The sequence below is a fragment of the Diorhabda sublineata genome, chromosome 2 (assembly GCF_026230105.1).
Source record: "Diorhabda sublineata isolate icDioSubl1.1 chromosome 2, icDioSubl1.1, whole genome shotgun sequence".
Lineage (NCBI taxonomy): Eukaryota > Metazoa > Arthropoda > Insecta > Coleoptera > Chrysomelidae > Diorhabda > Diorhabda sublineata.
The window spans coordinates 22,168,747-22,196,029 of NC_079475.1; the positions used below are offsets into that span (position 1 = coordinate 22,168,747).

General features: G+C 30.1%; 2 protein-coding genes across 3 annotated transcripts; one reads left to right on the top strand and one right to left on the bottom strand.

Annotated features, from left to right (window-relative positions):
- Positions 1 to 5,692: 5,692 nt before the first annotated feature.
- On the bottom strand, positions 5,693 to 21,803 carry LOC130452621 (uncharacterized). Its single transcript, XM_056791971.1, has 4 exons — positions 20,752 to 21,803; positions 19,890 to 20,129; positions 18,353 to 18,701; positions 5,693 to 7,924 (listed from the first exon to the last, which is right to left on the bottom strand). Exons 1-4 carry the CDS (start codon positions 21,461 to 21,463, stop codon positions 7,567 to 7,569), a joined length of 1,659 nt encoding a protein of 552 aa, XP_056647949.1. The 5' UTR covers positions 21,464 to 21,803; the 3' UTR covers positions 5,693 to 7,566.
- On the top strand, positions 9,279 to 27,185 carry LOC130452623 (uncharacterized). Of its 2 annotated transcripts, none has more exons than XM_056791972.1 (3): positions 9,279 to 10,551; positions 18,501 to 18,669; positions 24,417 to 27,185. In XM_056791972.1, the coding sequence occupies exons 1-2, from the start codon at positions 9,757 to 9,759 to the stop codon at positions 18,513 to 18,515; spliced, it is 810 nt and encodes a 269-aa protein (XP_056647950.1). In that variant the 5' UTR covers positions 9,279 to 9,756; the 3' UTR covers positions 18,516 to 18,669; positions 24,417 to 27,185. The 2 variants fall into 2 exon arrangements, 1 of the variants encoding a protein (XP_056647950.1); XR_008910986.1 differs by lacking the exon at positions 9,279 to 10,551 and adding an exon at positions 14,350 to 14,463.
- Positions 27,186 to 27,283: the final 98 nt, after the last annotated feature.

Here is a 27,283-nt window from a genome sequence, read left to right on the forward strand (position 1 = left end):
TAAAGCTGAAAATAATGGGGTCTAAAAACCTACAAATAACGTCACAAAGCAAATAAATCTGCACACAGAAGCTTATAGCAAAAGCATTCATCTACCCCACGGCGGACATTTTTAAATAGTTCGTTAGATCGCTCGTGTCTAAGTCATAGATAAATGGTTTATGTTCAGCTAATAAGCGAAAGAACTGGCAAATACAATCGACGTAAACTTAAATCTTAAACAAGAAGAAGAAACAATAGATATTTTAGACTGGAATCTGTTATGTCTGATAGCACGTAAGCACATACATGTAATAAAAATTTGCAATTGCTGCGCTAAGTTATCTATCTATCTATGAGATCATTAATTCATTTTCACACCACAGAAAGTATGACGTCCATAACTAACAAATGCGAAATTATTTGAATAAAATGGTACTGAATGGATACTATTTTACCAAATGTAAAATAACCAGCATGATTTAATCAATAATAATTGAAGTAAAGAAATTATATGAAACAAGCTCTTATGAATTATATGATTCTTCCCTCTGACAAGTATAATAAGTAATGGGAAAAAGAATCAAGGAAAGCAAATTTTGTGTGTTTAGTAAAAAATGCCTACATTTTAAAGTGATTTAGCTTTTAATTGTTCAACTTATTATTTCTCGATATTGGTGTTACTAATCTTTTTCACAAAATGTTTCAAGAAATAAAGTGCAAAAAATGTAGGCACACATTATTCAATCAAGATACTATTAAAAATAATCTAATATTAAATGCCCACGGAGAGACTACTCAAAATTCGAATGCATGTCAAGTAATTCCAGAAGAAACAAATATTTTCTTAAATGAAGACTGCCTTCCTTCTTGGGTAAAGAATAAAATTGAAGTGGAAGAATGGTCGAAAGGAAGAATATACTGTCCGAAATGTGATTCAAGAATTGGTGCTTTTGATTATGTATCTGGACAAAAGTGTAACTGTTTGAATAATTTATTACCACCTGTGCATATTATAAAAAGTAAAATAGATATAGTCAAGATTTGAAATAGTGTAAAAAATAACTAAGTCATAAAAACATCTGAAATTGAAAAAGGTATATTGTTATGATTATTGGAATCTGTAGGTTAGTATATATCAGTGATTACAATTTTAAGTGAGTTTAAACTACAAATTAAGTTGCCTTGATTTTACATTATCCGTTGAAAATTTTTCCATCTGTTTTATGACCAATCTTGTTCAGATATATTGAATTTCATAGTTCTAATGCATCAAATCTGCAGTTCTGTAAGACACCATTCTTGAATTTATTTTGTTTATCATACTTTCCTTAACTAGATACTACCAGAACAAGCCATTTTGCATATTGTCGATGAAATCATAAAAGAGATTTTTAGGGACAGCTCTAAAACTGTTATTTTCAAAAATGCTAGCAATAAGTCATTCATGTCACATTTTTTGACATAATGCAGAAGAACTTATTCACACACTGCAAAAAACTTACTCATAATGTTACTTTGTTTGATTATAATGGATTTGCACATATTTCTCATAAAAAAATTAAATTATTTTGTGGAGTTTTCAAAAATATCAATTCTATTTAATAATATTTTTACTAAGCTTGTGGTATTCAAGGATGGTTTGCTTTTGTGACAATTTAGATGTACAACTACTACCCAATGTTTTTCTGATCTCCTTACCAGATAGTCTCAATTTCTATCTTTTTTCTTTTTGCTTGCACAAGATAATCCCAGATCTCTTTACTTTCTATTTTCTTCATAGGAATCATCTATTCTCACACAATTGAATTTTCTCTTCTGTATATTCCTATATTTTTATCACCACAGATTTGTTGTGTCTCTGTGATATCCAAATCCAACACACCTCCTTCATTAATGTTATTCCTCTTATCCCTTTTAAATTTTCTTTCTGAAGCTTCATTATTATTGTGGCTCTTGTAATCTTCACTAAACTGACTTTCTTCGATTTGTATGTCTTTAATGAGTTGAAAGCAGAGTGCAATATACAAATTTATTCTGGCATTTATTCTTCATCTAGGAAATATCTAAAAATTACTGGAAAATCATATTTCAGAGCTTTCATTAATAAATTGTCTTATTTTTCATCACAATTTTTAGTTGACCCTAGTAGCTTTGGATTATTATTTATTTGCTTAGTATCATTTCTCATAACTGAAGTATTTACCATTTAATGAAGGGGACACGAGGTGTATCTTAAAAATTAAAACTCAAAATATTAGTCACATATTTCTCAAACTTTATGCATAAGAAAAGAAAAATAAAAATTGTGTAAATTCTCATTCAAAGTGAATAATGAAAAATGTGTATCTCCATATGAAAATTTTATTGAGTTATACGGATATGTTAATTACTTATATGATTTAAAAATACATTTTCATGTTTCCTACTTATAAATTAATAATGAAACAAAAAGTAGTTATTGAAAACACATCTTCAAAAACACGACAACAATTTGTAAATGCTACATATTGCCTTAATTTAACCTTACTTAAAATAGGGTTGTGACTTTTTGTGTTTATTTTATTTTTAAATGTTAATCCATTGTTAGTAATATCTGTTCTTTGCCTGTATGAGTCCAGTAAACCTACAATAATTTCAAAAACTGTGTAGTTATTTAAACCTGTATGATATTTACTTTTCTTTTCATTTCTTAAAGCTTCTCTAGAAGGGTGGGTTTTAATAATGTACTAATAGGAGCTAACTTAGTAAAATCATCAAATGTGTCTTCTGATGATAAATCTATCCGCACTTCTTGTGTACATTCATAAGGAAATTTTCCTGGAACATTTTCTGTACTTTCAGTATCTTCTTTTAAAACCTAGATATTCTTTTATAAAAGGATAATATTTGATTAAATTCTACCCAATTTGAACTGAGACTGCGGACAGAAAAGAAGTAGGCTACATCAAGCATCTTTTCTAGTAACCTGTCACAAAACAGTACCTTTTGACGTTTTTTTCTCTTGAGAATCTTTTTTATTTTTCAAAGATGAAGGCTTCACCAGTTTTATAGCCCATCTTTAAACTGGGGACCCAATCAGGGTTTAATTTATTCTCCAGATGTGCCGGTTTCCCTTAAATAAAAAAGGTACTGCTGTACCTAGCTACCATATACTTAAGAGAATACTTTACTTTAGGCTGCTGTAAAGCACTTTACTAGTCATCATTTCTATGTTCCTTGGGTAGCTGGCTAAGATGCTGTTGAACGATGTAATAGTCGGAATTCGAAAAAAACTGACAGTATCCTTTCAGATCTACTTCCACATTATGACTGCGCAAAATGTAGGCATATTATAGAATGTTTTGATTCAAATGAGATAGGCAAGTTAAAAAGAAGCTAGATATGTGTGTCGGCTATTAGGTATATTTGTTTTCAAGTGACAGCTATTTGAAAAGGCCTATACAGTTTGCCGCCAACTGGTAGGGCACTAGTGTCTGAATACTCTTTAAAATCGTTATTTCAACAAGAAAGAAATACATACTTTAATAGGATGTAGCTAGACGAATTGGTCAACATACAAATTTAAAGAAAATGTGACGATGTGACAATGCCAAAGCTTTTCCAATAATTGTTTCTCAAATCTATGAAATGGACTAAAATATGTAAGATTCAAGTTAACAAAAAAGCAAGTATTAACTTTAGATATATATTTATAAAATGTTCACAATATTTAAAAAGATAATATACAAAAATATAAAACCTGCCACCAAAGAGGTACAAACCAAAACAGATGTAAATACATAGATAGCTGATCTTTATTTTATTATTTACAACACATTTGTTAGCAAAATTCACAAAATATATTGGGTGTTTACACTAGCCCCCTCTCTTTTATAATACAAGAATAAATAAGGTACTACCAGTACCAAATGATGTAAGTAAAAATATATATTTCAGTTGACAAACATCCTCCACTGATTATTTAATTAAATAAAATAAACATATATTTCTACATAAAATTGAATGCTAATTTATTTGGAATAAAATGATATAACAAATTAGCTATTATCTAATTAACTATAAAAAAACTATCATGATGTCTAAAAAGTGCAATAATCATAATTTCTTGTCGTTCTATAAGATTTTTCACTTTCGACTAAAACTTTGTTAAAAGTAGAAATTAGATATTTTGAACAAAATTTCTAAATCAAATATAATATAAAGTGGACAACATGTTACATACAACTTAATTCTAGATTTGTCTCTCTGGGTATAAAATTCATGGGATAGGCAACTTATAATAGAAAACAAAGTCTGTGGAACGCAAATTTTATTATATAGATCTGAATTTTCATCTCATTTAATTAATCAAGTTAATCTAAAAAAAAATCCAGTGGACTTGAATACATCGACTGAGAAAACAATCAATGAGGTTCCTAGAAACTTCTCAAGTTTAGATATTCCAGTGGCTTTTCTTATATTTAGTTAAGATACAAAAAAATCTAGTGATTTTGATATAGTGTGTAACAAGATTTGCTTGGACAAAACGAACTAATTGAAAGAGGTAACAAAATTACGTAACTTCATACGAAGTAGGCTGAAATTTAATATTTAAGCTGAATCTCTAGATAATGGATTAATTTTTTCTTAAAGTAGTGTTACCTGAATAAGGAGTTAAAGCAGAAAGTAAATGTGATACGGCTATTGAAATCTTCAATGCCATGGAGGTAAGTTTTCATTCCAACTTCTATACTATGACCCTTTAAGAAAATTGTATTCAACTTACACAAGCCCGACTTATAACAATACACTTCTTAAATCACGTTACTGGTATACGTTTAACTCCTTATATAGCATTTTATTTACGTTGTTATATGGTTTGGGAAAGATCGGGTGAGTTTGCACAGCAAACCTTTCATTAATGAAGATATGGACACGCTACTACAAATTTTATATATAAAGTCAAAATTGTATATTCAATCTATAACAAAATATGTTGAAGGTCTACCATCATGGCAATTTTTTATATAAAGTTATAGGTGCTTCCAGTGATATTGGTTGCAAGTCTCACCGAGAATCCAAATATATAGATTTAACTTGTTAGAAGAATCCATTAATTATACAAATAGTTGAAAAAATTCACATTTATAAATATTTATAAGATAATAAAATAAAGATCACTATAATAAAAAATCTAAATTATTTGAGCATATTTTTTTGGTGTTATTGTTAAAATAACTAGTATGTTTGACTGAATACATATTGATTAATAGTATATTACACTACAAGGGCCGAAAGTTGAATTTTCGGTCCTGTGCAGGACAGATTTCAACTTTAGTAGTGTATATTATTTTTCTTCATAGCCAGTCGAAAGTATGTATATTCGTTCCCAATAGCAGGGATGTATGAAGCTATGAAAAAAAAATAAATACATTTTTCACCCTTGTCATAACCATATCAGTAAAAATAAATATCAAAGTAATTCAAATTACATATCATAACTTGTAAGCATCAGATGTGGATAAATAAATATAATTAAAAATATAAAAGAATGTTTGATTGTAGAGCTTGGCTGATATGTTTTAAAACATAAGTAAATTTTAGCATCCACAAAAACATACAGAGATACAGATTTTTCTATATATATATATATATATATATATATATATATATATATATATATATATATATATATATATATATATATATATGTTACATTTTTCAAATTCGCAATTTGTTATTTGATATGTATGGACTTTGGTGATATGAAAACATCCATTATCAAATAATTTGTGAAAATATATATTTCTTTGGTTATATACATAATTATATAAACATATTAGCTATCAGAAAATAAAATTGAAATTAGAAAATTACACTATTGAAAAATATTTGAGCTATAAGTTCCTGTAAGAATTTAATTACACTTCTATCGATAAAACGGGACATGAAAAATTGATTTCACAAATAAATAATAGAAGTTTCTTAGCTTGAAACCAACCTCAGCACAGCTACTACACACTACTGTCTAGAAGTTTCGAAGCCCATCATCTGTTTTTAAACAAGTCTTTACTTCATACCAGGAAAAATAGCGAATTGATAAAATATTTTTTTAATATTTACTAAAAAATGATTAAATTAGACCAGTGAAAAAAATTGGTGTATATTTATAAACCGATCAAAAATGTGTGAGGACTTTTTCTTTCTTTCGTTACTTTCGTTATTGCTTCAAAACTTTTGGATGATAGAGTATATATATGGTTGGAATGATAAAATGACAATATCCTTGAATTAAGAATTTTATAAAATCATTAACAAAACTATTCATATTAGAATTGGTACTCCCAGTAACATAAATAAAGTTCAATATAGAGATTTATGATTTGTATAATAAAATGAGAATAACATCTAAAAAATATTAATTATTTTATCATAATCATTTTTGTAATGGATGAGAGACGTTGGATTGAAAAAGCTGCTAAATAATTATTTATAAGGAGTCTTGGGAACATATAAATAATGATTTTTGAACAGATTTGAGTAAACATTTGAATAAAGATTACTAATGGTACTATCAGGAAAAATAAATCCAAAAAAACTTTAAACGACCAAAATTAGTTATGTATTCGATTACCAACAAGATTTTTAACTAAATGGATATTTTTAATAGACAAGATTATAATAAAGGAACGGAAATTACAACCATACAGCAGTCATTTGTATGTTATAAACTATAAGGTATCAAATCAATAATGAGGATAATTTTTTTATGATTTAAATGATAAAACAGTTCTACAGAAATAGAAGAATGATTAAATGAATTAATTATTGATATATTTGTTATTGTTTATCGATATGTCATAATAAATGCAAATACATCTAACTATTGTCTCTACTTATCACCGGAATTTATAACAAATTCCAATCAGACCTATAATGCAATTATCTCATAAAACCTTAAAATAAATTAGATACGCAAGGAACAAAGTAACAATAATTCTAAATAGCTGTTTCATTATAAGGTATATACAGAGCATCTACTAACTTTTACAAATGAGATTTGTATTTTCGAACAGGGTTTCCTAATTTTTCAAAGGATGCATTCTTGTACATATATACATATATAGCTTAGTAGACATTCTGTAATTTATAAGTACGATATTCAAATTAGGCACTATCACAACTATTTTTGAGAAGAAAATCGATAAAACAGAGTAATCTAATCAATAAAATTAACTATTTATAGCTCGAATAAATACAAAGTTACTATATTAAACTTTACCTTTTTAATTATTCTGCGGCAAATATCCTCCAAAATTTAACGTGATACAATATTGTTATATTGTTGTTAAGTTTAGAAGGAAATTTGTTTATAATTGAATAATTTATTGAATTTTTTGGTATACTTTACCAATTCTAAGCTTTTGGATGGTAGTGAATATGCTCCACAATGATTTTCTTTGTATTTATTCTAAACAATGAGGGGTTGTTACATTTATTCAAAATTTCAATAAAAATTTATCAAGTAAACATGTAAAAATTTCAAAAACAAAGTAAAACTCAAAAATAGGGCAAAGGTAATGTCCTAATGATTAAAACCTAAAACTTATTGCTGCTTACATCCATCCTTACTTTTCTTCTTCTGTTTTTTCTCTAGACTAGCAGTTCTTCTTTGCCCTTGGATGGGCATGTAAGGTGGAGCAGGACTATCGTCATCATGATCTGTCATATCGGGAGGAGGTAATACGCCGGGACTACTGCTTGAAGTACTGGTGGTTACTGTACTGGAGGCAGTATCGTAACTGGAAGACCCTCGTTGAGCTCTTCGAGGATACGTAGGGTCTATGGCCATGGCTATGTTAGTGTGTTGCTGTACAGGTGAATTGCTTGAAGGGCAACTACTCACGTTATCACATGTTTCTGGATCTGGGTATCGAGGTTTGTTGATTCGAGATAATGGGGACCTAAATATTCGTACAAAAATAGTTTAGTTTAGTTTATTTATATATACATATATAAATTTCTTCAATTACCTTTTGATATATTAATGCATCTAAATGTTCTTGATTTTAGGTCTCTTCTGTTTTAAAATTAGTTTTTTTGATAGTTTTTGAAAGAAAGATAAATTTTGACATTTCGACTAATTTTGAAACAGAAGAGATATAAAATCAAGAACATTTAAATGCATTAATTATATATATATATATATATATATATATATATATATATATATATATATATATATATATATATATATATATATATATATACATATATAATTTATCAAGTATTTCCAGTATCTACTTCGGCTGTTATCAAAATATATTAATTGATATTTCATTCGCAAGTTACATATCGTTATTTAATTATGCTGTAGAGATATAGTACGGTAGATTCTCATATCGTTTCATTAGTCAGTGGGGTTGATGGCTAATAGCTGTTATTCTTCATAGTCCTATGGTTTGGTTATTACGTGATGTTGACATATTTCCTCCTACTTCAACAGGTTTACATAACATTAATCCGCATGTTAATGATCAGTTTCTTCAGGTTATATTTTAGAGTTTTACTATGATTCTTTCTTCTTCTTCGTATTCTTTCTTTCTTGATAGAACCCATCATTCACCTCATCTATTTTGCACAATCTTCTGATGTTCTCACTTCTTTCCCTGTCCAGTAGGATTTTTCCGGCTATCCTGCGTAGCACTTTCATCTCTTCTGTTTTATCATTCTTTTGGTTTCCGTCGTTTCTGGCCGTTTCTCTGCGGTGTAGGTCACTATGATTCCGTTGGTTGTAATTATAATCAGTATCCCAGTTACTTTTGATAGTTAGAGTATCACCTTATACTTTTCAAATAGAACATGGAATTGGCAAGCTTTGTTATTTCAGCTTTCTCTATGATGTGCTGATTCAAATGGTAGATGTCGATCTGATAGGCTTCCTTTTTCATCATATTAACGTAGGTGATGTATAGTTTCATGTTTTTTGAATATGTCAATGACGACGAAAATGTCCCAGTATAGGCTGTATGTTTCGTTCTCTAAAGGAGTGTTTTTGTAATAGAATGTGGCATCTTTCAGAAATGCACATGTTTGTGCATGCTATGGTGCACTATGTCTGCTGTAACTATTTTACTGCAATGCTCAAAAATTTTTGCGACAGTTTTCTTCTAGATTTGGTTCCTTTGGAATGTTATTCTTCTTCTTTCTCTTGGATAGAAATAGGGGTCACTTTTTTAGTGCCTCTCTGGTCCAGTCACCTTGTTTATTTCATGATAGGGATGTTCAGATTGTGCTTCTTCAGTTTCATTGCGGAGTATTCATCTATTTTGTTCACTAATTGCCTTTACTTGAGGTTTATTATATGACAGTAGATTTAAGATGAAACACATGTATGATTAATTTCCCATAAGTGAAAGATGTAATATATTCCCAGCCATACCAGTTACACATCCCAACAAAAAATTTTAGAAGTTTATGGTCAAATTAATCAATTGTTCTAGGTGAATTGAACAGATCGTATTTTGAATAGATATTAATTTTGAAATATTATTATAAATAAATATTACATTAATTGTTTAAGATCAATATGGCTATCTGAAACGATTTTTATGGCATTTCCAATGACCTACATTTTATTGAACAAACATATCGCTCTTACATACGTAGTAAACAGTAAAATCAGTCCCTAATAAAATTTCTTGACAGCAATTTATATGAAGTTTGGAAGACTTAATACGTCAACAGGACATTACATTTTCAAATTTCAAGGTATTTGTCTAAAAGTTCGCTAAAAATGGATGAAGCAACTAAACAGAAATGTGAACGAACAGTTCTGAGAAATAAATATGAACGAAACTCAAGAGATATGTACGAATGGTGGATACAGCTATTCAATATGCTGGAATCCGATTTTGCTATACAAGAAGATGTGCGATATTCGACTTTAAAAGAAATTTTACCTGTAGATCTCTTCTATAGATTACTAGAAATAATATCAGTTAAGAAAGAACAATTTCAATTACCCGACGACAATGTCGATGAAGAAACAGAAGAAGTTATATTTCCTAAAAAGCACAGTACTGAGGAGAGTCTAATTGATTCGGAAGAAAGAAAAAAGTCTGCGACAATTTCGGAATTTCGCAAAAACTTGGGCATCATTCTTGAGAAAAAGAGTCCCTACATGGAATTCTTCAAACGTAAACCGAACAGAGCAGCAATATGGAAAGAACTACCTCCACTGAAATGGGAAGAAATGGATTTAGGTCAAATGGCCGAAGCTATAACCGAAGCCATAGCAACCGATTATGTGGAATGGTTAAAAACTATGGGAGGTAGTGAAGAAACGACGTTGAACGTACAAAGTATAAAAGAAATGTTCGAAATAGGATCCCAAACCAATACTTCTACAGCGGTGTTTGTAGAATTGAAAGAAATCGCATCAGTAAATCAAAAAACAGCGGATGCTTTAGGATTACCGCATAAATCTAGGATGAATGTTTTGCAAGAACAAATAGAGCAAGATAGGATAGCTTCTAGAAAGAAACAGCGATTATGTGCTTTTGGGAAACGACTACCAGTGTACATGCAAGTAATTAGTTTTTTTTATTAGTACGATGTTTAGAGATTTGTCAATAACATTTGCACAGTGGGAAGGTGTGTGTTGTTCGTTAGATTAATTTCAAATGGGATAAGAGATATTTAATACAGGATTAGCTGTAGATGGTACTGATATATGAATATTTTTCTCGGGATGGCTGGGTTTGGGTGATATTCCGGGGTATAGTTCAAGGTACCGGAAAGAAAAAAGGCGGATATAGTGCGGTTAAATTATTCCCGATTATAGCCCATTAACGAGCTCATCAAATTACAGGGAAATCGCAGAAAACATGTAATAACGACAATGGGATGGTGTGAGATCAAGCTGATCACGCAAAATGTCGTGATCAATTTTGATCATTCAAAGAAGCACATGTATAAATTTTAAGTAGATTGACGAGTTTTTATTGAAAGCTGAACTTTAATCTTTTTAGTGCTAATACTTTCTTCAAAAAAATACGCACAAAATACAAAGTGAATGTGCTTTGGAATGAAGGACAAGTGGACTTTGATGTTGATTAACGATGAAGTTGTTTTTTCACCAAATTACCGATAAGTTACAGATACAGTTTTTCTAGGGTTTCCCCGCAACCTGACTAACTAGTTTATCAGTCAAATAGTCGATGTATAATATACGAGTAATAGCAGTCATATTCTAAAATGGACATCATAATTGCGAAACCATTCCACCCTAAACATTTATCTTATAAATCCAGAAACCTCACTTCAAAATCTTTCTTTTAATAATCGATCCAGGTCAGATTAGGTTGGGTTAATACCGGGACCTCTCCCTAGATTGGTCGTGATTCCCCCAGTCCTGAGGCTCATTGTGTTACCTTTTAGTTAATTACTAGCTATCTCCTATCTTTTCCCTTTTATAACTTATTTTTAAGCATTTTCAATCTAAAACGAATTTTTGTTTTATTTCTAATTCTGCTATTTTTTCGAGGTAATCTATTGTGCCCTTAGCATTTGACATCGTTTCAACGTCAAGGTAGTAATATTTGTCCGTTATCACTCCCCAAATCTAGAATCTTGTGCCAACAGTACAATATCCAGTGATCGCTCCAATGGTCATCTGGATTGGGTGTTTCGTGAATCTCATTTTTTTGTATGTTCTCTTCATTTATCCTTGACCAAATCTCTCTCGATTATCACGCAATCACATATCCTGAGGTTTTACTCCTGTATCAATAGATGTTATTTAAAAATTCTATCAGTAGTAGTACTGTTACTGTCATTCTCTCCATTCGTTTCACCTTCAGCCTATCTGCCTTTGGAGTTTTCGTCCACTTCATAGTCTTCGGGTATTTAACCAAGGCTTGCTCCGGTGTCACGAATCCAGGAGAGAGATTGATTTGAATGCTGTCTGACTATCTGAATAAATTATTGTGTTTATTGCCATTTTATTCACTGCTTTCTCTTATCAGTGTGGCAGCCTTCTTTATTGCATAGATATTCGATCAAGATTTAGTTGAAAAGTTGACGATTTTTTTATATAATAATGTAATGTTCTTATTTATATAAACAGTTTTTTAACGTTGGCATGAATTTATACACATAGTGTATCATACTTGCAGAATTTATTTATACATTTATACATAACCTAACACTTATTACCAAACACTTATCTCATTTATTTAAATTCACCGTTTGGTTCAATTTTTACTATCCCATTGTGTTCACTATGACATCAAACTATTTACTGCACGCTACGGCTGTCTGTTAGGGCATCTTCAAATAGTATTATCCCATTCTAGAAATTTTGTTTACTGGAAATCTAGTTTGCGGCAAATAAATAAAAAGCCCTCTTTAAAAATTGTCTCTATAAAACAGTCACAACATAATGTAACCAGGTGACAAAAAATAGGCAAACAAATCAAACAAAAAAGTATCCGGTGCATCCGCCAAAGTTAAGATTAGATCAAAATTATGGAACAAGTTTATATCTGTGGGCGAGTTCGTAACAATAATGACAAAAACAATTTTCTTCCACACTATATATGTAATACTATGTAAATCATTTAATTATAGTAAACGTCATGGTATAAAGCTATATAGCGTATTTTTTGTGAAAACTGACAATACCTACAGAACTACCAGTGGTAAATCACTTTTCATATTTCAGATAGGTTTCAAAATCATTGACAAAATTTCTTATAGACTTACTAATAAAACGCAGAGTACTAAGTATTTCGGATTATTACTCGCATATAAATGACATTATTCAATGGAATATCATTATTATAATAGATGTTGAACAAAGTATTCAGTCGTAGATTCTAAGTATAATATTTACAAAAACACCTTTTTGAGTCACCATTAAATAACATATTTTCTACAATTATGATATGATGCATGTATTCAATTTTAAATTTTAAACTAGATGAAAAGGTCCAAATCCGGGATCTTTAAGTCAAAGTTATCTTTTGTCACCTGATACTAAATAAATAGTGAACAGTATGTACTAAGGATTCGTAGAACGATGTTCAAATCAAATGAAAACGAGTGAATTAACAAGGTACCATATTTAACAGTACAAAATGTAGTGCAAAACGTTCGTAAAGACGGTCTTGCATTTTTTAAAGTGTCGGGATATTTGGGAATCGGCATCTGGTTATGGTGGTGTATGATCCGGTGTTATGGGTCATTACTTTTGAAGCTTCTACGAAGATAATTAAGCTTTCGGACTGTACAATTGGATTTTAATCAATAAGATGCCAAATTAACTAGAATACAATATTACCTCATATTTTATGCCGCTAATAGAAATGCTTCAATACAGCTTCAATTACCATGATTAGCAGTTTTTTTTTATAACTCAATAAGCGCGGGGAAAATTGTACCTACGAATTGTGCCATCTGAATTCAGTTTCGAAAAATTACTGGTACTCGTTCGAATGTAGAATAAATCTATAATAAACACGAGTATAAAAGCAACCACGACTACAAAAGCTTGTTGTTTGAGTTGTCTACTCGAAGTAAAAATTATTAAAATATAATTATTTTAATGAAAATCTAACAGGTGAAAAAACTGCAAACTAAATGATCATTATTATCGACAAGTAGTTTATAAAGGGCCATATAATCTTATAGGACTACACCCGCTTACCGCCGATCACTATAAAACTAAATTGTATTTTTAGGTGAAGCCGCCTCCCAAGGATTTATATAAAAAATGGTTACAATGTGAGTACATTCCTCCTAAATTGGAAAGTATGGCAACAGTATGGCAAGGAATAACAAACCTACGATCAACTCGTGTATTTTGTGAATTTCTTTACAGACATCATCCCGCCATTAAACCACCAAAATACTTAATCGAAAAAGGACTTATGGATCCAAAAAATTTTGGGAAACAGCTGGAGGGCACAGAGGAATCTGAATCAATTGAAGAATTTGAAGAAGATATGTCAAACAGAAGATCTACGGATGCTAGAAAGAGCTTGTTGAAAAAATCTGGGAGAGTCGATGCAAGAAAAACTTCAGTAAAAAAATAACATGCAAGATGGTGAATAACAGGATAATGTTGTTTTTAAAATAAAAAAGTGTAGTAGATTGAATTGTATTGTATTGTCTTAGTACTTAGTTCTCTATATCTTGCTTCGACATTGGATGTGTGACTGTAATTTAAATATAAAATTACAAAAAGATGTTTATTTATTCCATATGAGTCGTAAAAGATTACTTATCATCAAATTAAAACTTACCAGTGAATTAATGTCAAGGTCAAAGGAAAGATTAAAGACACCATTTACAGAGTTAGGCAAATTTGACAGAACACCGTGTAGCATAAATATGAATTTTTTAGAAAATTGCTTCCATATTTTTGGTACATTTCATATACTATGTAATGGTGTTTGCAGAGTTTCTATTTTTGACCTTATCGGATAATATTTCAAATGTATGTATAATTTTTTGTTAAGTAGTTATGATATCTTTGAATTTATTGATGCTAGGTTCGGTGGGTCTCTGACTTACAGATTACGGTTTAACAACATCAAACTCAATGTCAGCGTTAAATAACTACTTATTTAATGCAACATGAACAATAGTTAATTTAACATCTATTTACAATAGTTGTTAACCTTCGACAGCTTAGCAGTATCCTCATCCGTCAACAAATGACCTTAGCGAATTTTGAATCATTTTAAACTTATAGAGAGAGTGTCTCATAAGTAATGTTGGTTTTCATATGTGAAAATTCCTACACCTCAATTTAAACACATTTATATGAAGAGTACAATTGCTTTACGCAGTATGCTTTTATGTATGAATGAATGAGATAAATTTGAAATTCGTGTATTAGGCCCATTTTTACAAGTGGAGTTTAAACCCCAAATGTCGGTTTTAACTACAGATAACGTTTTTTTTCACGTTTTATATTGTTTTATTAACAATAATTAAGATTCTCGTTACGCCATGAAAAACAAAAAGTTATTCGTTCTATAACTAATCTTTAAATTGAAATCATGACCATTTCTGTTAGTCTCATCATTAAATTTCTTTGCCAACTCCTCCCAATATTTTTCCTTCCAAGTTACCGTTATCACTTTTTTAGATTTGACTGTTTCATTGTATTTCTTCATAAGGTTAACCAAAAGCACTATTTCATGGGATTTAACGATTTTTTTGTTCTTTGTTCATTTTTGTTTATACAACTTTCTTAAAAATTTCGACTTTAAAAACATATCGGATAAATTTTTGATATATTTGTGATAACTGACAGAAAAATGTCCTCCAGGTTTAATCTAGGTTGTAAAATTGACCCTTAATGAGCGTTAGTTTAATCGTTTTAATAGTGGAGATTTGACGCTAACAAATCTTTCGCGCTCAGATCTTTTACCTGTATGGGATATTGTGTTTACAAGGAAAACAGAGCCAACCTTCACATTTAAAATCATTAGGTAAGATCAGGAAAAGTTGACCAATAGGGGTAGATTCGACATCACTCAAGATGGTCGAGCTATCAATGCCGAGGTATGTAGAAGACAGCTGAAGCGAATGTATGAGATTGAATCGAATAGCCAGGTTTAGTTAATCGAATGCGGTTTTGCTTATAGGACAATGCTAAGTCACTTATCGCCAGATTACTATTTATTCAGATCCTTGGCGAAATTCTTGAGTGGAAGATGAAGAAAATGCAGTGGGACATTTTTTTGCATCTAATTTCAAAGAATGGTTTTACCAAGGTCTCAAATACCTTGCTGAAAGTTGGATTAAAACCATAGTGAATATTGGAAACCGACATTATTAATGAGACACCATCTATATTTTGTACTGTGACTCGAATTCGATTTTCTATTTGAGCTTCTATAGATATCGTGTTTGACTTTCTTCCATCCAATGTGGATTATCTGACTAATACGGGCAATTTTGTTATTTCAAAAATCCGTTGGGGTGAAATTTTACTTCATTGGAAAACACAATGTTTTGCATAAATATATTATTCACATCAATTCCATTCATAATTGCTCCGCAAAACTGTAAGTCTACTTCATAATAATGAAACTAATTTGTTTAGTCTCCTTAAGGATATCTTAATATGAAATTTTTAGTATTTTTCTGTATACTTCATCATTTTTATATCTTCTTCTAATGCTGTCCTTTTTTTGTCTAAAGCCGAGAATATTCTTCACTTTTTAAGTTTTATTAACTGTAGCTTGGGACTTAATGACAAATCCGTCATAGCGGAACAGACAGACCATCTTATTAAATTTGAAAAAATCAAGTTATCGCATTGACCACATCTTATCTGACTCGACTCATAGCATCAAACATGGATTCTAATAGTGAAAAACGCTAAAATCCGCCATTCCACAAAGACTCGACCACGATCGTCATGACCGAAGAGAAACAATCGTAATAACCGGCCCCGCCCACCTGAGCCACCCATAAATACGACTTTAGACAACGTCATGATCCATAGTTGGTGTTGCAGGTTCTCTGCGGTTTCTCTGTAACCTGGTGAACCGGTTCTCCAGCCAGATGGCCGACGACGGGAAGTAATGCAACCCCTCCCCAATTACCCATTTTTTTATTAAATAATAAAAAAAATGAAAAGCAAAAAAATAAAACAAATATAATTACGCCTGGAAATAAATGTTTTTTTAGGATGAAGCTTTCCTCTTTTTTCTTTACTTACAGTACAATCACAAGCAAATAACCACAACACCAGCCTTGCAGATGAGCAAAAGGCCAATTCCAATGAACCCCCCTCACCATAAAAAAATTTCTTCATCCCACCCAAAATATACCCAACGAATCTCTCTCACTCTCTCTCCCACGCCCAGATTCATTTACAAATCTCACCTCGTCAATCGTCTGTTTTCTTGTAACCTAGTGAACTGATTCATCAGTCAAATGGCTGTCAATAAGGATAATACAGCCGCAGCTATGCCCGCAATCAGAGAATGTTTGTCAGACCTATGTTTTTTCTTTTGCTCTTTCATTCTATTGCAGTGCACATCACTACCATCCTAAATCCATTCCAATTTTAGTCCTAAAGAGAAATCTTTCCTATATCAGGGCTAAACCTAATAAATTCTCCCTCCACATAAATAATGTCCGCTTTTAATTCACAAACAAAGCAAAGAACCTCTTTCTGCTTCTTTCTCTCATGTCAGGATCCAGTAGTCGAACTGATCATCTCCCAAAACGTAAAGAGAAAGACACAACCGACGACGGGCAAACAGCCCAAAAGCCGTACACATATGTGAGAAATTCTGTCAGTATATGTATCAATAAACAAATAGGAGCCTTCTTGTAACTATTTCTTTCTGTTGCCAAAACCAACACTCATCAATAAAGATCTTGTAAAATTAAATGAGATAAAACAACTAAAACCAAATTTAAATTGTGTTTAGTAATCTTCTTATCAAAATAATATAACACCCAATAAAGATATGTTATCTGTTTTATTATTTGTTTGCAAAAGAGTGTAAGTAATAATATTACTATTGCTTATTTCAATTATTTCAGTACATTTTTTTACTTTGAAAGTGTCAATAAATCATACTTTTCTTTAATACAGAGATAACATACAACAAAATAAGTTAAGAGTAAGGCTGCTCTATCTATAGGTATTATTTTTTCTGCAACTGCTATTATATATTATTTTGATTCTGGTATTGGAACACATTATACAGAATATTTTATATTGCCCAGGCTGCCAAGCAGCACATGTGAAATTTTCATAATGACTATCAACTTTAATAATAATATAGACAATACCAAATATTTACAATAAAAAAAAACATTCCTCGTGCAAAAGTCAAGTGAATACTTTGTGTATTAGAAAACAGTCATAGAAAAAGTATTGTATGCAACTCACCCAAAATAGCTTTTGTATGACTTATAAAATATTTTCCATTTCATACTTGTTGCATTGTATATTATTTTGATATAATTTGATTATTGATGTCTCAATAACAATGCTGTTTAATTTTACAGATGCATTTCTTACTCAATAATTTTCACTGTCTTAAAATATTTAAGTAATAAAAAATCAATTTGTATTTTAAATAATACTGCAGAGATGATCAAATTTTTAAATCATCCGTTCCAATTTACAGACTGGCTTAAAATGAGAGAAATGAATGCAAATGATATTTCAACATATTTATGTAGATACTGCCAGATAATTTTCCATGCTAATGAAACTTTCATCAAAGGAAAGGAAAACAATACAATTCAATAAAGTGGTCAATTCTCATGTTTCATAGACAAAAGTAGAATAAATGTTTTAACTAGTATCGAAAATATATCTCATAATTTTTGCACTAAAAACTTACCTTAAATCTAAATGGGTAGGTCTGGTGGCTGGTGGCAAGCCTAAACCTTTATCTAAAGATGAAGTAGCACCGATATTATTAACTTCTTTGAATTCAGTCCTATAATCAAACTTATTTGGACTATAATTCGATTTACAATTATTTACAGCTGTACTTCCACTAGGCAATACGTCAGCAGGAAGACTGTAACTAACATCTTCGTCAGGATTTGGTATGGCATATAAATCTGGATGAGCAGCAATTGTTCTAGGTACAGACATGTTTTGATGAGGCACAATGTCGGCAGGAAAAGCGTATGAATCATCTGGCAGAATTTGGTGAGTATCTCGATCTTGTAGTGAACGCAAATCTACAAGAAACATATTTTTTAAATTTTAACCAGTAACATGAGAAAATGAGACAATTGCTAACTTCTTCTAATCAGGTGTTTCTGCAGCTGAGTGCATTCGAGCTTTTAACAAATCTATCTACTTTGTAAATCTGGAAGCTTGATTAATCTATGATGATGGTTAAAGTTTAAACCTGAATATTTACATTACTTGCAAGCTTTTGGGTACATATATTAAAGTGATGATATTAGTGGGAAGCAAAAGGTAGAGATACATAGTTTTCTGTTAACAACAATGTTGTCAATAGTACAAAGTAAATATAATAATCGAACAGCAGTAATCTTGAGAATTTTGGATTTATAAGAAAAAATTCATCAAAATGACTACAAAGATTTTTAGAAAATTAAACCTATAAACATATACTTAGAATCAATAGATTTTATATGTGTAAGTTACAATAAATAAAACATTTTGTTATTGTATCATTTTTTCCTAATACACCGATTAAGCTAAGGAAATAATATTTTGTCGAGAATAGACTAGTTGACTAAATTTGAAAACTTGGTTAATTATATTCTTTAAGATCTATATTATCCCCAAAAAATTATACTTTCTGATTGGTGTTCGCAGTCACGCCTATTTATATTGAATTTATTTTATAAAAATATTGATAATCATTATTTTTTATGAGTAATAGACTGTGTTTTTCTTTTCTATGTTCCTTCATTGATATTTAAAAACTATAAACCAAGAAATTCGTTATTAGTGCACACAAGTACCTATTGTACTGCATAAATTAAAGTCAAAGTATTAAACTAACGAGATTTATTTAAAAAAATCACAACCAATGATTAGAAATCATAGAAAATATACACATTACATATTTTTTGCCTGATAAACAAAAATATCCAAGAAACTAGTACTTACTAATAGTTAAGTAGTAATATAAGACAACAAAATATTTCAATAATAGTAACAAAGAAAATTATTCATAAAATTAAATTATTTTATAATAAACAATTTACTTTTAATATTAACCAATTTGGTATAAATATACATTAAATCACCATTTCCTATTGGTTAATTGCAAAAGATACTAATTTCTCCTATTGCATTTTATTTTTTTCTCAATAAACTTATACTGTTTGTAAATTTAGCTACACTGTGGCTATATTTGTTATAGCATAGAAAGTGGAAAGATAGATTACCTTCTTGTTCAACCTGTTGCTTTCTAGCTAAAGCTTTTTGCTTTGCTCTTTCTCTGGCTCGTTTTGCTTTAGCTCTTTCCCTCTCTTGTAACAATTTGGCCAACTCTTTATCTTGAGCTTCTATGGCAAGCAGTCTATCTCTATCTTCAAGAGCACTTTCTTGGTCTTGTAGTTTTCTAGCGAGTTCTGCATCTCTTTGTTCTTGTATTTGGCGCTCAACAACTTCATCTAATGGTATACCTAAATACATAATATGATATTCTAATAGACATTTATCAAAAATTTATATGTATTATATAGATTCCTTAATACTTTCATCCACTTGTAATTCTCGACATAATTATGTATGTACCGAAAGAAATAAATGAACTGAATCACACACAGAGTATGAAATCAAACATTGAAGTAAAACAGAGGTCTGTCTTTGAGACCTGATTTATAAAATCACTAACTCTAATTTTACAAGTACTGAAGAAATGTTAGAAATGCAATTATTTCTTCTATCTAGATATATTGTAAATAGAGCAGTTAATATGAAAACAAATTATTATTTTTTTCATTAAGTAAATACATCTATAGTATATTTATAGTATCTGCTAAATCAATCACAGTCATTAAAAAAACTCAATTTCTAATGTGCCTCTTATTGAATTAATTTATTAGGAAATTAGCTATATTAAAAGACATTTTCAATAACTTAGATTTAAATTTCTGGAACATAATATTTAGCCTAACGAAATTTAATTTAATTAAGAAATACCAATAAAATAAAATCAGGCAAAATCAGATTAATGGGGATTAGATTTAAATTTTTTATTAAACTAAATATTTCAATTTAATAAAGTAAGAATTTTTTATTTACCTATGTCTGATAATTCCAATGCATTCATTCGATATGATAAATTCTGACTTGACAAGTACGGTTCATTATATAACTCTGAACTGTTTATTTCATCAACTTGATTGTTATGCTGAGTCTTGTACTGATCTGGATTATTATGTGGCAAAGGCATTGGTAAAGCTTGTCTTCTAGGTAAATTTGCTTGGTAATTTAAGGTGTCAGGACGATGTGGTGAAGATTGAATATCATACTTAGGAGGTAAACTTGGTACTTGGCTGGGTATTTTTTGAGGAAAATGAGCAAGATTTGGAGATGGTATCTGGTGGTGCTTTTCAACTCGTTTTCGTTCTTTTTCTATCAACTGTTTTGCAATTTCTTGATCATGGAGTTCCAAGGCTTTACGTTTAAGCCACTCTTCCCTTTCCATTTTATCCGCCAACTCTTTAGCGACTTTCGTATCAAATTCTTCTTGTTCTGATAACATTTTTTGGTAGATAGCGGCAGCTTGTTCGGCAAGTCTTTGTTCTCTAATTTGTTCATCTTTAGCTTTTGGAAAATCTTCGCGTACTAACGCATTTCTATATTTATTACCTGATAAATGCTCATCAAATTCTTGATTTTGTAAACGATAGGCTAAAGCACTGTCTTCTCTTACCATCCATTCTTGACATACTTCGTTTACTCTTCCAGATTTTGGAAAAGTTTCTGGTTCAGGCACTTTCGTATTGGACATATTTATAAATCAGTACACAAGACATTCGTTTCAAAAGAAGGTCACCGGTAATAAAAATAATTACAGGTAATTAAATTATAGTCGTTATTCTTCGTTGCTACTGAAATTCCATTTTAGAAAAGAACAAAATATGTATGTACATTCCAAGTGTGAGCGAGAGAATTTCCTGTATGTAAATAAAAATGACAAATTCATGACACATCAATTCTTCTTATTGTTATATTTCAACGGCCTTGTATACAGGAGTCTTTAAGAACTGGTTGTATTTACCCAATATAACACTTCCACAGACTGATGTAAATAAGTTTAAACCGAAATTCACCAGAATATGTAACTTAGCACGTTTGTCTCATTGTTAATTTCTGGGTTGACTCGACTTAAACGTCCTTTCAAGTTCACAACCAGTTTACCGTTATAGTTGTTGACGTATATGTCAAAATTCCAATGAATCAATAAAAAAATTTTGTTGAATTGTTTTGATTACACTGTTAAAGCGTCGCAACTAGAATTGTAAGACTTCATCAGTTTAAATTTGACGTCCAAAGAAGTTTAATTTTCCATGGAAAGTATTTGCAATTTAAATTATAAAAATTATGAAAAACTTGGTGATATTATTTTTGGAAACATGTTTAAAGGACAGGAAATAAAAAATTATTGTATATTATAACTTGAAAAAATCTATTTTAATATTGTTTGTATTTACATGAAAACACCTGCTTAAAATTATTACCAAGCACAAATATAAATATTCTGTTTATGTTATTGCTATTTTATGTGATTATTATTATTAAAAAATAGGAAATCCGTATAGGATAATTAGACGAAAATTATATTTTAATTTATTGTTGAAACAATTAATTGAAATTCAATGTTAAGAAACAAAAAATTGGGAAGTAAAAATTGATAAACTAATAAATAACTATAGTATTTAAAGATCTTTATAAATAAAAGTGTATTTTCCATAAATTTTATCGTTTTTAGTTTTACTTTTCCATTATTACATTTTGTAATGTTAATACATCTATGGTAACGTGTATCACAATTGTTTTATAAATTTTATGTGCAGTCAATTTTCAATATTTTTGCCTCATCTGGAATCTAAATAGACATCAGACAGTCATCATCCTTTTGAACCTAATATTTGATTACACGTTAGTATGTTGGAGGAACTTGATAATATACATACACAGTTGCAAATAACATTTTTCACCTCCTTATATTATGAACAACATATGTTGACACTGTTTTCAAGGATATAATAACAATATAAAAACCAAAATAATTAAGGAAGTTTGGGATACTTTAAAATTTCTATGTTTTCCTCTATGAAAAGTTAGACTTCAAGCAATATTTACTAATTCTTTTGTATGCATTTGACTATTATGTTGCTTACATCAATTATAGTATGAATAATAATTATTAAAAATTTGATGTGATATATTGTGACATAATATGACTATTGTGTAAAAATTTTAACAATAGTGTAGACTAAACAAGAAGCAGCAACAAAATTATATTTTTAGCACAATGAAGCATCATCATACGCTCATCAATACATAAGACAGTGTAGAAAATTCCAAATTATAGCCACAGGCTTTGTAAGTACAAAAAACTAACATAGAGTACAAGAAAAACCATCACAATAAAGAACAGCAAACTTTGACATCAACGAAACAAGTAGGGCACTCTGTGACGTCGACAACATAACCTCGAAATGCTTAAATCATTTATTTAGTGCATTCCTCGTCATTTGAAAAAAACTTTAGTATTAAGAGGAAGTTAGAATAATTTTTAGTCTTGGAAACACTTTGTTTTGAGAGATTCATGGAAAGTAGTTCATCTACACATTAATTCAAATTATTCGTTATTTTTTTTTAAACAGTCTATTTGTATTAAGGAATTGATAAGTAATTCTTTTGCACATTATTCAGGTTTCAAGAACACAATGAAAAATGGTTAATAATTTCTATGAATTTGGAAAATCATTTTTGTCCTAACAGATTTGACTTGAGAAAAATTGTTTTGAGACGAAAAATAAGTCTTCATAGGGAGAAACAGAATAAATAGTGAAGGTGCATTTTCATGTTGACGCCAGACACTGGCATAGAGCGTCAAATGAGGTCACGGGGTAAAATTTCGACTAGAGCGCCATCTTAAATTAATGCAAAGTCAAATATAAGAGCGTCAAGCATTAAAACGTTGGAAAAAAATTAAAATTCACTAACTCTATCAATATATAATTTATTCAATAATTGCTAAATTTAATCTTTAGTTTAAATAGGTGAATTATTTTGAGCAATGTCAAAGTCTTCCACGTGACCTCTCACGTCACGTCACTCACAGTGGGGCAAATCTATGTATTTGGTGGACATAAGATCAATATTTAGAATTTCACCATAGTTTTTTGGTTAAGCTGTTCTTCTTAGTTTCTCTTATCATTGTCAATCGTTAGTTTTTTTTTTAATTAAAAATTTCCACCTAAGATATCGTATTCCATGGAAAAAGTTTTTTTTTTAGAAAAAGTACCACAACTATTTTGGTGAATCAAAATTAATGAATCATCTTTATTATAATAATTTAAGTTAATGCAACTTAAGCCTAAAAAAATTTAAGACATTCATAAAGAAAATTGCTCAAAAATGTACCTCCACAAAAATTAACTGTAAGGTTTATAGTTTATTTTCCATTAATAATTACCTGTGGGTTCGTGCCTGTTTACGAGGAAACAAATGTTTTGAATTTTTTTCCTTTAGCTCTTGCTTTTTTTCAAATGTTGTCCCTATAAATTTTAGTTTATCTTTGTTTATACTTTATATACATAGTTTTGTCTTTAATCATCATGAATTTTTAAAACAAGAAAGCCATTAAAAAAATAAAATTATATTAATATGAATAATAAAAATAGTATTAATAGCAATATTATCAAAAATCGCGACATTTTTAATTTTTTCAGCAAACACAAAGTTTCAAATATTATGACCGGGCATATGGACAATGGATTCACGATGTTGGACTGCTACGAAAAAGGAGTTCTGTATGCACAAACAATTTATTGTAAATTGAATGGTACCTATATGGAAAGGGGGTTTTGGTTTGCCGAAAAATCCCGGAACCTTTTTATACAGTTGTTTCAAGAAAAAAAGTGACTTAAGTAAAAGTTGCTGGAAATAGGATTCCAATTAAAAAAAAGTGTCTTCTGTGCCAACATCAAAATTAAAATTTGAATTGAGAAATAGATTCCTCATTAAAAAATAATGGTGGCTTACATTTTTATTTTCGTACGTTCAACGGCCTGGCCTTAAAACTACAATGTACAATAATTTGATGTTTCCTCCAGTGTGCAGCGTCGAAAATTACTCCTTGATGGTGTTGTTATCACAATTTTCAGGAACAGGTTATGAATAAAAACACATATTTAAATTGTATTATATTTTCGAATATACTTTACACTTATTATCCTGAAAAGTATACATGGCGATTGTCTTCAACTTCTAAGTATTAGGGGTACGTATTTGTAATGTACTTAAAAAAACAAATCATATCCGAATATTTTGTCGCACAATAGCGTCATCAATTCAATATCACAACGTTATTAATTAAAAAGACTAAAATAAGCACATTGGGTTTTATTTATATAAGTAATATTTTTTAACTAAATCATTTGAATGTAGTCAAAATCATTATGTGGAATACTAAAAGTTTCTATATCTGTTTGATCTATTGTTTTAGCTATTTTTCTATCCAATGAAATGTTTGTTGGTGCTATGTTTATTTCTATGATTAGCATGATTTGCGTAATCTACACCACTATAAATACCCTAGGGATTCTTCATATAAAATGAAATTTTTACTAAAATTTTTTGAAGGTCAGTAACACAAACAAACAAAGCAACCACTTGATCGCATTTACCCGTTGTGTTTAACACAGAGTTAGCAATATAGATGTAGAGAGCGTCATGTAAGAGAATTGTACTATTGTAAAAGGAAGAAAATGTATCGCTTTACCACTCTCTATCTTACTCTACGCGCTTTTTAAATCAAAGCTTGTTATTTTTCCCCTCTACAGTTACCACCACTCGAAACTTCGAAGTCATCTGGATCTATTTAGAATAGAGTAGAAAGAGATAAAGAGTGATATATCGTATACCGTTCTTTATCTATATCAGCAATTCGAGCCATTTTAAACTCGCTGCCATAGCTCGCTATTTTTAATATTAACTCTATGGTTTTTAAAAAACCGAGAGGAGTTATTTGAATTTCAGATGGCAAACCTTTAGATTACTGATTGGTTAGATCTATAGACGGCCGAGGAAGACGAACAATCTGTATATATTAAAAATGTCCGTCAAAATGCGTTAAATGAAAGTGACGTCACTTTAGCATCTGGGTAAATTTTAAAGGTAGTACCAAATGCTATTTACCCTGAAGACAACTCGTCACACTTTCGTACAGCGCATTTTTTTAAGTATAAGAGAGAATGCTACTTCTTTCTACCCTCTATAATTGGATCAAAGACAATTTCACTTATTTTTGACATATGATTGCAAACAAAAAGAGTCTGTTTTATTTCTTGTGTGCTCGTGATTTCTTGTTATAGTTTTATTAAAATATTTGAACCGTTTTAGCACTAATTTAAACATCGACTCGGATTCTACTCATAGTACTGAATGTAATTTGCACTCAAAATTAAATTTTATTAATAATAATAGTATTTTATGTCATTGCGCCCAATTCAGTTACTTTTTTAGCAATTTCTAATGGGGTTTCTAAAAATGCTCCTCCTAGTTATGGGTGATAGAAAGAAGGAAGAGTCTATTATGGGAGAAAAGTTGAAACAGTGTCAAGCTGAATACGATATATGATAGTTCCGAAACCTTCCAGAATGGCGCTGGTGTAGACGAAGGGCATGGTATGAATTCAGCCATTGTAGATAAATTGAAGTATGAAGCGGCAAAAAATTTAATATTATTTTTAGTCATGTAGTTGATTCTTAAAAATTTCAACGATATGCTGTATACAGAATAATGGAGTAAATATAACCTAAATGAAATTTACCTTGATGCTAATGTGGCGTCGCCACGCTTATTTAACGCATTTCAATGAACACTTTTCATATACACAGGTTGTTCTCTTTCTCTGTACTCTCCATACTTCTAGTAAAAATACTAATAATTTTCCAACCTTTTCGTTAGCCTTCATACTTGTATTGTTCATCCACAGATATATCCATTATCAAAGTACCAAATTACCTATAGGTAGTGGTTTGGTAGTGTGCTATAAGCGCACCAGCTGGGAAGCAGCCAATGAGAATTCGCTCCCAAAACGACGCGCCAATTTGAAACATTTGAATTGAATACATGATGTAAAGACTACAAGGTGTGCTATTGCGCACCAGCTGGGAAGCAGCCAATGAAAATTTGCTCCCAAAGAGATGCGCAGAACGAGTCGAAAATGGGCCCTCGGGAAGACACACCTTGTAGTCTTTACATCATGGGTAGGGTTTATGTTAATAGAAAATCGAATTTGAAACTAATATTAAATTAGAATATTTGTAGAATTTATCATTTCTATATTCAAATGATTTTCACAGGTATAAGATATAACTCTTAATTTAAAATAGACAATATTTTTGTAGTGAACATAAAATCTCATTATTTTATTAATGTACAATACTAGCTTTAGAATCAATGTATAATATACAAAATAATAGCTTTTAACAATTTGTATCTATTTTTCATTTTAAGGCAATAAACCTATTATATACCTAACAAAATCGTTAACAGGAAATATATTTTTATATATTATCACAGTAATACGTAA

Coding starts and splice junctions, on each gene's coding strand:
- LOC130452621 (XM_056791971.1), bottom strand. CDS start 21,463: ATGTCCAATACGAAAGTGCCTGAACCAGAAACTTTTCCAAAATCTGGA. Junction 20,130..20,751: donor ATTGGAATTATCAGACATAG/GTAAATAAAAAA, acceptor TTATGTATTTAG/GTATACCATTAGATGAAGTT. Junction 18,702..19,889: donor GCAACAGGTTGAACAAGAAG/GTAATCTATCTT, acceptor TGTTTCTTGTAG/ATTTGCGTTCACTACAAGAT.
- LOC130452623 (XM_056791972.1), top strand. CDS start 9,757: ATGGATGAAGCAACTAAACAGAAATGTGAACGAACAGTTCTGAGAAAT.